The sequence below is a fragment of the Berghia stephanieae genome, chromosome 6, assembly GCF_034508935.2.
Source record: "Berghia stephanieae isolate SIO BIC M18660-M18661 chromosome 6, UCSD_Bste_1.3, whole genome shotgun sequence".
Lineage (NCBI taxonomy): Eukaryota > Metazoa > Mollusca > Gastropoda > Nudibranchia > Aeolidiidae > Berghia > Berghia stephanieae.
The window spans coordinates 27,041,027-27,056,026 of record NC_088365.1 but is presented as its reverse complement, the minus strand read 5'-3'; the positions used below and the strand labels follow the sequence as shown (position 1 = coordinate 27,056,026).

The window sequence follows — 15,000 nt, the reverse complement described above, 5'->3', positions numbered from 1 at the left end:
CATCCGGAAGTATAACGGACCAACACATAAAACTATGTGTAACCATGAACATTTATAGTCTGGTTACACATAGTTTTGTGTGTTGGTCCGTTGTACTTCCGCATGGCAATGTTGTGAGTATCTTAGCCAAGCGCATACTATATATATGGAACTAGAGGATCTCAATAGCTCAGTTGGTAGAGCACTCGCTTCACACCCAAAGGGATCGGGCTCGATCCCGAGTAAAGTCAAGACCACACCCCCCCCCTTCCCCTTTCCTTTCCGCGTCCACCCAGCAGTGATTGGGTAGCTTTATCTGCGATAGACTAGCGTCCTATCCAAAAGGTAGCAGGCAATTGCTATTCTTTGCTGTTTTCCGCTTCAGGCTGATATAATAGAAACAGGGATAAACTCCGTAAATAATGATAATAATACACATTTATACAGCGCTCATTTTTGTGTAAAACACAAGCTTTGGGCACTTTACAATATAAATTATCAATTTTGAGTGAAAAAAAAAAGGCTCCGAAAGACTGCAAATCGGAGTAAAACCGAATTCTGTGTTTAAACAGCTAAGAGTTCATTCGCCGTCTACCATGTTTGTTTATTGTTTTATTGTTTCCGTCGTGTCTGTCTGAGATTGTTGACAAATCGGCATAAGTAAACGAAGAATGGGAAAAATAAGCTATTTTGCCAATAACTGAAAAAAAAAACCAAACCAGGTATTTAACATTTTGGCCAGAAAACTGATATTTAAAAATATATCGACAGGTTGAAGCGGTTAAAATGACCTTCATCTTGTCAAAAATTCTCAAACCTGGGGTTCCGAGGAACGTTTCAGGGAAGTAACAGGTTTGGGGGTCTTTATCAATCGAGGAGGGCTATTTAAATCGATCGATATCATTTGAAGGTCGAGTTTTCTGGACAAAATTTTAAATAAGTGTTTTTATGAAAAAAAAGAGTAAGGCAGAACTCTGTTTTTTTAAAGACAAGGGGAGATAATTCAAACAACAACAATCAAAAGATAGACAAAAACAATATCTTTAACCGTAAATGCAGCAAAATATAATTCTGTGATGTAGAATTTAGGAATCATTCACTGGAAAATTAATTTTAAAACCTTTCCGGAATGTTCTATGTTATGTCGTCTATTATTTTGTTTTTTAAAAATGTTTTTAAGTTCATGTAATTTCTTCATTAAAATATAGATTGGATTATTTAACCAGTTATCTCCCGTATCCTGGAAAAAAAAAACAACAACAAAAAAACAAAAAAACAAACTGGAGTTTTAAAATTTGGCCAGAAAACTCGTCTTTCAAATATCGATCGATTTAAATGACTCTCATCTTGGAAAACATACTCAAACCTGGGACTTACAGACGACTTTGCGAAGTCCCAGGTTTGAGAGTTTTTGCAAAGTTGAGGGTCATATAAATCGATGGATATTTGAAGGACGAGTTTTCTGGCCAAATTTTCAAATATGGGTTTTTTCAGAGTCCGGCAGTTAAAAGGTTAGATCTTTAAGTTTATATTTGTTCAACAAAGTACAGATTGGGTTATTTGAATGGCGGTAGCTCACGTGTACTTCTCTGCAGGTCTGATAACCCAAAGTGCAGATATGTGGTCTTGTGGTATGCCATACCTCTTCGGATTGTAAGGTCCTGGGTTCGAGTCCCGCTCTGAGAGGCGTATATAGACAATTCCTTGGACTCACATTCTCTCATGGCGTGAAATGAGTATCTGGCTGTTAGAGCATTGTCTGTAGTAGTAGTAGTAGTAGTAGTAGTAGTAGTAGAAGTAGTAGTAGTAGTAGTAGTAGTAGTAGTAGTAGTAGTAGTAGTAGTAATAGTAGTAGTAGTATTAGTAGTAATAGTAGTAGTAGTAGTGGTAGTAGTAGTATAGTAGTTAGTAGTAGTAGTAGTAGTAGTAGTAGTAGTAGTAGTAGTAGTAGTAGTAGTACTAGTAGTAGTACTAGTAGTATAGAAGTAGTAGTAGTAGTAATAGAAGTATTAGTAGTAGTAGTAGTAGTAGTAGTAGTAGTATTAGTAGTAGTAGTAGTAGTAGTAGTAGTAGTAGTAGTAGTAGTAGTAGTAGTAGCAGTAGTAGTTGACGAAGAAGAAGAAGTACAGCTCTGTCCAGTACACCTTTGCCACTGTTCTTTCGGCTCAGAGTCTATTCGATTCTTATTAATTGTACTTACGCGATATCGATTTCGGCAATACGTTGTTGATTCAGCAGTACCAGCTCCCTGGTGACGTCATAGAGAGGGATGTCCGCCAAGTAAACATTCATCTCCACCAACTCATTGAGTGACGTCAGACGTGGAGAACCAATGAAAATCATGTGCTGGGTGTCCTCGATCCATATCATTTGACCTGATTAAAAAATATATAGTAGAACGAATGTGACGTCACTCGGGTCTCTGTTATTGTTTTTTGTTTTGGCCATCCATGTTTATGAGTAATTCCCACTAAACTGTATTAGCAAAGAGCGTGTAGGTAACGATTGTTATGTTACCAAGAGCTCTCATTTCCCGCTTTTGGTGAAGCCACGAATCTTCCGTCTTCTACTCGTATTTTCTTCATTGTATCAGTAAGCCTAGCGCGCATGATACACGCGGAGCACACCCACCTCGCTGTCTCGCCTGGCACGCGACAATAGCATTGCGGTTAAGAGAAGTGAGAGCTCTTGGTAACTACGTAACCCTACACGCTCTTTGGTATTAGCCAGACTATAGATAGTATGCAGATGACGTCACTCAGGCCTTTGTTATTGTTTTTGCCATCCGCGTTTGTTTGGCTAAGAAGCTCATAACATTGCATCTGGAAGTATAATGGACCAACACACAAAACTGTGTGTATCCATGAACGTTTATAGTCTGGTTAAAACAGTTCAGTGAGCATTACTCATAAACGCGGATGGCAAAAAACAATTACAAAGACCTGAGTGACGTCATCTCAGAACCATCTATAAACGTTTAAGGTTACACAAAGTTTTGTGGGTTAGTCCGTTATACTTCTGGATGGCAATGTTGTGAGCTTTTTAGCCAAGCGCATAATATCTATAAGATAACAATGACTACGGGTGGACACAATAACTGGAGCATTTATATAGAGCAACAGCGCTTTACAAGGGGTCCCTGGCAAAACAGCAACACTTAACATGTAGGACGGGACATGACTCATGTTAGGCGATAAAATATTACAATTTTTTCGGACAGAGACAATGTTGTTAACGGCCAGGTACTCATTTTACACCAGAGTACAGCAAGAGAAAATGAGTATATAAAGAGCCTTTTCCAAGGACTTAACAAACCATGCTCGAACCCAGGACCTTCCGGTCCGAAAGCGATTGTCATACAACTTGACTACATAGCCGCATAGTAGCCGAACCAACCTACCCTTGACGACCATCCGCTTCTTCTCCACCTCTTCGCTGCAAATCGCCAGCAGGAAGACGGCATTGATGAACTTCCGAATGTTCTCGATACTGATCACCATTTTGGGATGCATGATGTCGAAGGCCAAGTTCAAGGGCGTGCCTTCGTGTATCACATGACATGAATGTTTTTGGATGAGGACACCGCATTGCCTGAAAAAACAAAACAAACAAAAACAAACCAAGACGTTAAAAGGGTGGTTTAGAAGGAATGAAGTGACGTCATTCAGCTCTTTGTTATTATTTTTATACATGTTAGTGATTAGTTCTCACTAAATTTTTAACAATCAGATTATAAACGATAAAGGTTACACTCAGTTATGTGTGTTGGTTTGTTAAATACGGCTGGGCGATGTTGGGAGTATTTTACCTAAACGTACAGCATCGATAGGAAATAAAGACTGGCTTCAAACAGATGGTTTGTGTTTAAGTAAAATGCTCACCAGTTCTGACCGCTAGATCATCGCACCACCACGCTGTACAACCTTTAACGTTTTCGTCTTATTGAGTTCTCAGAAGTCAGAACTAATCATCCGAATGGCTGTCCAAAAAGAAGAACAATTAGCTGAATGACATCATCTTCATTCACTCTATTAAGCTGATAACTGGACTTGTGTGGCGTAGTTGCACACATATGTAATGGCTTTTGATCGTATAGTGGCTTTTTGATAGATTGTAATGATATTCCTTTGCATTGTGTTGTAGATGTTAATAATGACTAAAGAGTTCAAGGGCCGACGATGATAATTGAATGTACAACATCAAGACATTCAAATAAAAGTCTAGATTCCAAGTTTTATTTCTTACAGTTTTATTTGTTGTGATAAATTCAAAATCCAAATCAAATAGCATGGTCATAATTCAATCAGTTCCAAATCCGTAAAATCAATCCAAATGTAAAGTCATTTTGCCTAAGTAACCATTTTCAACATACGCGGAATATTTCTAAGTCCGAAAATAAAGATTTTTAGTAGGATGTTAGAACTTTCAGCATTCTAGGAAAGTGCAGCTCATAGTGAAGTAGAATAGAATCGAATGTCGAGTAGAATCTAGCAACACTGTTTTATCCCTATTGTAAATCGTTCCCAAAATTCTTTCAAGCCACACCTCTTACTAGTTTCGACAGTTCCCTGTCAGTCTACAATCCAACCCCTAAGTAAGAGTAAGACCAAGTCATATTCAAACCTGAAACGTCAAATCCCTACATATTATTGTTACACCCTTTTATCATATGTTATTATTTTGGTACTTACACCCAAATAACAAAAATCAATTACAATCTGTTGCTTTTATTCCCAAATCCCAATTGAGACCAATTGACGAAAGTAATTTTCTACTACTTAACACAACGACCAGTCCTAACTTGAAACATAAAACTGTTCTAAAACCATTAAGTATTGACCATATTTTCATTGAAATCCTAGCGTCGTTAACTTTGCTTGATTATTAATCATGTTTGATGAACAACAACCGAAAATAAATGCAATCTCTTACAGCTACCCCCATTGTTCTTTCTAATATTGCTCAATTTTTATTGCCATGTTTTCTACAAATTCCTGCGTAAACTTCTTGCATAATCTGACTCTCTTATACTTGGATTTTCTCGGTCTTTATCATTAGCTAGATATTATGTGCGGCTATGTGGTCTAATGATATGACACTCGCTTTCGGATTGGAAGGTCCTGGGTTCGAGCCTCGCTCGGCGCAAAGTTAAGTCCTTGGAAAAGGCTCTTTACTCACATTCTCTCACCGTACTCAGGTGTAAAATGAGTACCTGGTCTTTGACGGCTGTGCCTCTGTCGGAAAAAATTGTAATATCGCCTAACAGGCGTCATGTCTTGCATGTCTCTACATGTTACGTTTTGCTGTTGGTCAGGTATCCTTTGTTCATCGCTTTGAGCACGTTTAGTGGACATTGCACTATATAATTTAAAGTCAGAGCTAACCATCTAAAAACAATAATAATTAGCCGAATGGCGTCATCTTCATTCCATCTATTAAGCTGATAAATGGCTTCTCGGTCAGATAATTAGTTAGAGATTATCACAATCCTAGGGTGTTAAACCGACTTTATATGATGCAAATAGGATTCAATAGTCTGATGTCACGTCCGCCAGCAACCAGCTGTAAGGGAGTTATGTTATGCAAAAGGTTACACAAGAGTTCTAAGTGGGTTTTATGAGTTCACGGTGCTTGTATATCAGTTAAACTTGGTCATTACTTAAAACCTCTCGTGCTCACCATGTCATAATTGATTGCATTTACGGACTTAGAAATATTCCACGAATATTGAAAATGGTTACAAAGTAAATAGTCAAAATAAATTAACATTTGGATTGATTTTACGGATTTGGAATTTATAAAACTGATTGAAATATGACGATGCTATTTGATTTGGATTTCGGATTTATCATAATAAATAAAGCAAATAAAGAAATGAAACTTGGAATCTGGACTTTTATTTGAATGTCTTGATGTTGTACTTTCAATTATCATCATTGACCCTTGAACTACTTAGTCATTATTAACATCTACAACACAACGCAAAGGAATATCATTACCATCTATAAAAAAAACCACTATACGATCATAAGCCTTTACATATTATGTGTGCAACTACGCCACACAGCAGCTTGGTTCTAAACAAAGAAAATTGGTACTTTTTATTCTTCATACTGCCTTGAACTTTTTCACATGTCATGTGATCAGAATGTATAAAAGTCAAAACATGATAATTTTATATATTTCTCTTCTGGATACACTTTTATGCTCCCCGGGGAAGTATGTCATAAAGGCGGTGATGGAGATAATGACTTCCGCCATTGTTCTGGTAGTTTAAAACCAGGTGGAATGCAGCATAACGAGGGAAGTTACATCACGACTATTGAACCCTATTACATTGAGTTCAGTTTAACCATTAAACTGTTGTCGTACTCTTAGTATTTTAAAAAAAAATGGTCAGAAAACACGTCCTTCAAATATCGATCAGAGGCCTCAGATTTGAGAATTTTTGACAACACGAGGGTCATTTAAATCGAACGATATATTTGATGGACGAGTTTTCTGGCCAAACTTTTTAAATACGTGTTTTCCCAGAGCACAGCAGGTCACTGGATAACCATTAGGCCCATGGAGCCGGAGTTAATCCGTTTATAGCGTGAAACGGACAATAGCAATTGCTTGCTATCCTTTGGATAATACGCTAGTCTAATCGCAACGTACATTTAGCCAGATCTAACAGACCTAGCTACCCATTCACTGCTGGCTAGACAGGGGGATCAGGAAAAAAAATCTCGACTGCATCTGGGATCGATCTCGGTCCCTTTGCGTGTGACGCGAGTACTCTACCAACTGAGCTATCGGGACCTCACCGCTCATAACAAAGGCTGGCTAAAACCAATAACAAACCAAGAGGTGAATGACGTCAACTTAGTTCTATCTATGCTGGATCGTGTTTTTAAAAAACACCGGCCAAAACCCCCCAAAAACACGGAGTGCTTCCATACGAAGACTTCTTCTTCTTCTAGGTTCCATGCCTGGTCCAGGCTTCGGATACTGCATGAATTATCTCTCTCCATTCCTCCCTGTCTCTTGCCTTTTCAAACAGCTCTTGGATTGTTAGGCTGGTGAAGCCCTTCAGTTGGTCTATGAGTGTTTTTCTTTGTCTCCCCCGGGCACGTTTACCAGGTATTTTTCCACAACTTGCCAGGTATTCATTCTTATCTTTCCTTACTATGTGTCCGAAAAAGGATAGTTGTCGATCCACTATTAAGGGCATTAGTTTCCTTTGTTGGTATGTTTGTTTTAGCACTTCTTCGTTCGTTTTGTGTGCAGTATACGATATTCTCTGCATCCTTCTCAAGCACCACATTTCAAAAGCTTCAATGTTCTTTTGTGTTTCTGCATTTGTAGTCCAGCTTTCGCATCCGTATAACAAGATTGGCCACACGTAGCACTTCAAGACTCGGAATCTAATCCCGAACGACATCTGTTTGTTTTTCAAAATGTTTCCCAGGTCCATGAAGGCCTGTTTGGCTTGAGTTATTCTTGCTCGTATGTCTCGGTTACATCTTCCATCTGTTGTCACTATTGAACCTAGGTATTTAAAACTTTCTACGTTGGTAAGTTGCTCGCCGTGAATCGTTATATTGCAGGTGTTGTTGTTTTCGGGGTTTTTCTGTATTACCATGCATTCCGTTTTGGTGATATTCACTTCCATTCCCTTGGCTTCACTATCTACTACCACTTTGTCAACAATCTTTTGAAGTTGGATTTCTGATGTTGCAATGAGTACCGTATCGTCTGCGTATCTTATATTATTTATGTTGTGACCTCCCACTTTTATTCCCTCCATATTATTTATGCCCCTCATGATTGTTTCTTGGTATAGATTAAACAGATCTGGTGAGGCAACACACCCTTGACGGACTCCTTTCTTAATAGGAATGGAATTTCCTGTAGAGTTTCCGATTTTGATAGATGCCTGCTGGGTGTAGTATAATGTTTGCATGAGTCTGAGGTCTTTCTCATCAGCGCCAATGGAGTGCAGTTGTTTTAGTATTTCTTCGTGGCATACTCTATCAAAAGCTTTTTTGTAGTCGACAAAACAGAGGTATAGTGGGGTCTGAACCTGTATAGCTCTTTCACTTAAAACACGGAGGAGGTATATTGCGTTCCTTGTCCCTCTGTCAGGTTGGAATCCATATTGTTCTTCTGCGATTTCGGGGTTAATCTTATTCCTTAGCCTGTTGATAATTATACGCAACAGTATTTTGTTGATGTGGCTTATTAAACTTATAGTTCTAAAATTTTCGCATCTGACTGCACCTGCTTTCTTTGGTATTGCTATGAAAATAGAGTTAATAAAAATACGAAGACTGCTGTTTCTCAAATCCTCCCTCATCATCTAATAATTAATGGAGGGCGACGGGAGATAAATCTCATCTACACTGGTATTCTCCAATAATTAACGTGAATTAACGCCCGTGGCAAATGTCCATAGATATAATATTATGTAACATGAGATCAGCTCATAGATTTGTAACATGAGATCCGCAACATCCCCCCAAATGAAATGATTTGGTTTATAATATATAAAATAATATCTATTTACACACACACATCCGATTGTTTTTCTCCTATGTCATGGGACAGTTTCATAACGTTGCTTGTACAACAAAACAATGAGTCAATAATATTATAAATAAGGTAGCAAATGTCAAGGGTTAAAAAAATGATCTTTATATAGCGCAATATCCACTAAATGTGCTCAAAGTGCTTTACAAGGGGTCCCTGGTGAACAGCAACATTTAACATGTAGTACGGGACATGACGCCTGTTAGGCGATATTACAATTTTTTGGACAAAGACAATCTGTTAACGGCCAGGTACTCATTTTATACCTGAGTGCAGTGAGAGAATGTGAGTAAAGAGCCTTTTCCAAGGACTCAACTATGCTCCGAGTGTGAGGCTGGAACCCAGGACCTTCCGACCCGAAAACTAGACCACATAGCCGCACAAGGGTTGGAGTTGTCCATCCAGCTCGCGGGAGCCTCAATATATTATTTACGTTCATAAAAAACAAATGTTACTGATTGAATCCTGAATAAAGTAAAAAACAAAAACAAACAAACAAATAAAATTAAAATAAATAACATGCTGGAAATCCCTAACAGTAAAAAATCCTAAAACAAAACAAAACAAAATAATCAAAACAAACAACAATAAACCCGCCCACCCCCCCCCCCCAAAACCCCCACCCCCCAAAAAAAAACCCACCAAAAAACAACAAATAAAAAAACAAAAAAAAAAAACAAAACAAAACAAACAAACAAACGAACAACGAGAAAACAAACAAACAAACAACAAACAAAACAAAAACAGAAACAAAACAAATAAAACAATCCAAACCAAACCCACCCCCCCCCCCATTCTCCAGAAAAAAAAACAAAAACAAAAATAGCACAGAGGGATGCCTATCGAAAATGAGATGGAATGGATAAGCAGTCTAAAAATCTTACGCTTTGTCTCGTACGGAGTTAGGATTGGATGACACGAGAATGATTGACTGAATGAAGGAATGAAGGAATAAATAAATGGATGGATGGGTGGATGAATGACTGAACGAATTGATGATTGAATGGATGAACGATTTAAAGGATGAATGAATGAATGAATGAATGAATAAATGGATGGATGGATGAACGAATGAATGAATGAAATGATGATTGAATAAATGAATGGATTAAAGGATGTATGAATTTGTGAATGAATATATGGTGAGTAAATGAGTGATGAGTGAATGGATGAATTAATGAATGAATGGATGACTGGATGGGTGGATGGATGGATGGATGAATGAATGAAGAAAAATATTAGTGGATGAATGAATGTGTGAATGAACTTTGGCGAGTAAATGAGTGTATGAATAAAATTCATATTAATGAATGAATGAATGGATGAACGAATAACTATACCCTTACTTAATTCTGAGATGTCTGTCGAAAATGACGTGGTATGGAAAAGCTGAGCAGAAGTCTGAGGCTTTGAGTAGGACGGTGTTGGGGTTGGAGGATGAATGGATGAATTAATGAATGAATGGATGAATGGATGGGTGGATGGATGGATGGATGAATGAATGAAGAAAAAGATTAGTGGATGAATGAATGAGTGAATGAACTTTGGCGAGTAAATGAGTGTATGAATAAAATTCATATTAATGAATGAATGAATGGATGAACTAATAACTATACCCTTACTTAATTCTGAGATGTCTGTCGAAAATGACGTGGTATGGAAAAGCTGAGCAGAAGTCTGAGGCTTTGAGTAGGACGGTGTTGGGATTGAAGGACACCAAACTCTTCTCGCTGTCACAGGGGGATGCCCTCGACCTCAGGCTGTTCTTACTGTTGGATCTCAGCTGGACTCTAGCACAGAGTGGACGGAAATACAAGATAGTGACTGTTAAAATGTGTGTGTGTGTGTGTGTGTGTGTGTGTGTTACTGTTGGATCTCAGCTGGACTCTAGCACAGGGTGGACGGAAATACAAGATAGTGACTTTTAAAATGTGTGTGTGTGTGTGTGTGTGTGTGTGTGTGTGTGTGTTACTGTTGGATCTCAGCTGGACTCTAGCACAGGGTGGAGGGAAATACACGATAGTGACTGTTAAAATGTGTGTATGTATGTGTGTGTGTGTGTGTGTGTGTGTGTGTGTGTGTTACTGTTGGATCTCAGCTGGACTCTAGCACAGGGTGGACGGAAATACAAGCTACTTTATATCACACATTTCTTGGACTACTATACGACTACTATTATAGATAGTTCGAAGATGACGTCACTCAGGTCCTTGTTATTGTTTTTTGCCATCCGCGTTTATAAGTAATGCTTATTGAATTGTATTAACCTGACTATAAACGTTCATGGATACACACAGTTTCGTGTGTTGGTCCGTTATACTTCCGGATGGCAATGTTATGAGCTTCTTAGCCAAGCGCATACTATATATATATATATATATATATATATATATATATATATATATATATATATATATATGTGTGTGTGTGTGTGTGTGTGTGTGCGTGTGTGTGTATGTGTATGTGTGTGGTTCATTAACATAAGTAGGCTACCCATCCCCATTCATTGTAACACGTAATGGTATAAGTCAACAATATAAAAAATGTTTGATGCCAGAATATCAAACGTTACATTTCACCCCCCCCCCCCCCCCCCCCCTCCCCCCAAAAAAAAAAAAGAAAAAAAAAGGGTTTCATTTAAGTGTTTTTGAACTTGTCCTTTATTTATTCAAATATAACTTTAGCGGAATCGATTGAGGGATAGAACATAAGATTTCTTACACTGTTGCGTTTTGGAATTTGAACTTTTGTTCTTAACGCGCACTCGTAAACTCGTAGAACGATTGAGGAGGGAACACGTCGGGTATACCAAAAAACAACAAAACAACAAAAACCAAGAGTGTAAAATCGTTTATTATTCCACCCCTCTCCCTAAATAGTAACGCGTAATGATATCATGTTTACAATAATAATAATAATAATAATAATAATAATAATAATAATAATAATAATAATAATAATAATAATAATAATAATAATAATAATAATAATAATAATAATAATAATAATAATGATAAAAATATGTGACGTGAGATTATAACAAATCGTTAAATCTCACTAAAATTTGATTCTTTAAAGAGAAGTATTATTAAAGTGTTCTTGAACATATCTTTTATTCAAAGATGACGAAACGGGAATCGATTGAGGGGTAGAATAAATTATTTCTTACACTCTTGCGTTTTGGAATTTGAACTTTGTTCTTAACGCGCACTTATAGATAGTATGCAGATGACGTCACTCAGGCCTTTGTTATTGATTTTGCCATCCGCGTTTGTGAGTTGTTCTCACTAAACTGTATTAACCAGACTATAAATGTTCATGGTTACACAGAGTTTGTGTGTTGGTCCGTTATACTTCCGGATGGCAATGTTGTGAACTCCTTGGCCAACCGCATTCTATCTATAAACTTGTACAGCGATTGGGGAGGGAACACGTCAGGAATTTAAAAAAAAACCCAACAAATTAACAAAAATCCCAACCCCCCCCCCCAAAAAAAAAACAACAAAAACAAAATAAACAAAAAAACAAAAAAAACAAGAGTGTAAAAATAATTTATTATATAATATTATCTCTTTGGTCTTTGGGAAACCCCGATTATCATATAACATTTATTTAGCAAAACAAATTATTATATGAGGCATCTCTATATTTTTTAGTCAATTTTTTTTCAGTTCAGGAAATATTCATTTCCGGCACGCTCCCGTTTTTGAAAAAAAAAAAGGTTTTGATGTATAATGATGTTTTCAATGATATGTTATGATTTTTATGTAGCCAGTCCTTCAGAGCCAGTAGGGTTATAGAGCCGGATATTATCCCGGTTTCTAAAGCGTGAAATGGACAAAAGCATTTGTTTGCTATCCTTTAGATAGGACGCTAATCGATATCGCAAATCACTTTCCGCCAGATCTAATAAACAGAAAAATATCTCGACTGCACACGAGACTGATCTTGGTCCCTTTGCGTGTATGAAGCGAGTGTTCTATCAACTGAGCTATCGGGAACCCCTGAACAAATTATGAGACCTTTCTAGAATCAAGACTGGAAGAACCAATAACCGATCATGAGGTTAGTGCAGCTATTTACCATCTTAACAATCATGAGGCCCCGTGAATTGACACCATCAAAGCAGAGGAGCTAAAATGTCTAACTGAACCACACCTGGTGGCCATTGCTAATATTATTAATGGAATGTTCGAACATAAAACACATCTTGATCTCGGCTTCGGTAAATGTTTTTTGTTGAATAAACCAAACAAGAAAAAAGAACCACTAGAAAATCTAAGACCAATTGTTCTTCTTTCAACCTTTTAGAAAACTGCTCAGCGTATTAACACTCAACAGAATAAGATCAAAGATGGAGGAATATCTGTCACCGACACAGAGCAGATTCAGAAAAGATAAGAGTACCAGTGACATTGTATGGGCTCATAGGTGGTTGAAAGCCAGAACTGAAAAATACAAAGAAGAGTTCACTATATTGGGCATTGACATGAGTTCTGCCTTTGATACAATCTGCAGAACAAAGCTTTTGAAGGTACTAAATTCATTTCTCGAAAAAGATCATATCCGACTAATAAGATCACTGCTGGCAAACACAACATTTACGTTTACATCTGATGCGGAAACAGTTTCACTATTAACATCGCTGGGAACTCCCCAAGGAGACAGTATGGATCCAATCCTTTTAACCGTATATTTGGAAGCAGCACTAAAAGAATTAAGACAAAAACTCCCGATTCCTCACATCTTTACCCGCAAACAGATTTACGCAGACGGTGTTGGTATCATATTTTATACAGCAGACCTGGCGAAGCAGCACATACCAATAATACTCTGCAACATTGGAATCTAAAGGTCAACGAATCCAAAATAGAAATTATTGTGGTTAACAAGAAACAAGCGGCATGGAAAAGTGTAAGAAAACTCGGAAACTTGATTAATGTGAATGATGACATCAAACGAGAAAAATGCTAGCTCGAACTGCATTCAGAGAACTACACAACGTTTGGAACAGGGCAAACATCATTAATGAAAATAAAAGAATACGCTTTTATGAAGCGCTAGTGCTGCAAATCTTTACGTACAACTGTAGTACGTGGCGTCTTACAAAAAATAAATAAATTAAACACCCTGGACTCCTTTCATTGCAAATAATTGAGACCAGTTATTGGGGTACATTGGCCAGACAAAATCAGTAATGAGGATGTATGTGAAAGATGCAAAGTACAACCAGCCAGTAAGCGTATAAAGAAACAAAGATGGAAAGTGGTCGGACACGTGCTCCGACGTGTGAAAATATTCCAGCAAAAACCTCAATGGATGATCACTTCCAACAAGGAGCCAAAATACAGAAGGCGAAAACCAACTTCACTTCCAACAACATTGAATCAAGATCTCAAAAAGTATCAAATACATTTAGAAACAACAACAGAGGAACTGATTTCAACAACACAAGGAAACACCCAGCTGCCTCAGCCCCTCACATGATGACATTCTGAAGCTAAGAACACTTGCACTAGACATATATTTATGGAGGCAAATTACTAGCTGGATAATAGAAACAGACTGACAAACTCGAAGTGACGCACACATTCACGGCAAGCGTCCATAGTGACTGCCCAGCCATATTCATTCATTCCCGGTATCCTTTGTAAAAGAAATGTAGCAACTCAGGAAATGTTAATTTCCGGCACACATCCGGTTGAATAAAACATATTTTGTTCTGCATTGATATTTATACCTTACTGATAATTCTTAAGGTCAACAATTTTGAATTTTCACCCATTGGTGAACAAAGGACAAATCTTACTGAGAAATAATAAGAAAGAATACATTTATATTATGGTAGAGATCTCAACATGTGAGTATGAAAGGACAAATCTCATATATATATATATATATACATATATATATTGAATCGTGTTTGATACAAATATGGTACGAAAAGTGCTCGACATGTAGTAATGGAGCGAATTATTATTTAAAATATTTACCACAATGTTTGGGGCAGTCTACATCAATGTTTCAGGCTCAATTTGCCATCTTCAGGACTGAGTTGTTTTGTTGACTGTTGTTGTTTCTTGAAGTGGTTCCGGTTTGAAGTCAATTAAGAGGAATTTGCGCCGATGGGGACACTTTCCGTAGATCTCACTTTTCATGTTGAGTGTGGCTTCATGAGGTTGTTTGATTATAGTATATTTTTCTTCCAGGCATAAGCTACATTGTTTTGATGTTGGTGTGTATCCTGTTGCTTTAGATAAAATTTTCCATGAAATGTTGTGGTCTATTTTGTTGTCTTTTAATTTCCAAATATGTTCGCTGAGTTTTGTGGATGTTTTTTTGTTAGTGTTTCTAAATGTTGAGGTGTGGAGGTTGTATCTTGTTTTGAAATTATTTTCTGTTAGTCCTACATATTTTTCTTGCTTGTTTGTTTTAGTTTCTGTGACT

The 15,000-nt window shown here is 37.4% G+C and overlaps 1 protein-coding gene across 1 annotated transcript in view; it reads right to left on the bottom strand.

Moving 5' to 3' along the window:
• The window catches only part of LOC144975814 (guanylate cyclase soluble subunit beta-2-like), a 109,319-nt gene that overhangs the window by 25,116 nt on the left and 69,203 nt on the right, over positions 1-15,000 (bottom strand). Inside the window, exons 6-8 of the mRNA XM_078920002.1 lie at positions 10,176-10,343; positions 3,380-3,570; positions 2,180-2,354 (exon numbers count right to left, since the gene is read on the bottom strand). Of these exons, the coding sequence (XP_078776128.1) occupies positions 2,180-2,354; positions 3,380-3,570; positions 10,176-10,343 (534 nt within the window). The remainder of the gene's footprint in view (positions 1-2,179; positions 2,355-3,379; positions 3,571-10,175; positions 10,344-15,000) is intronic.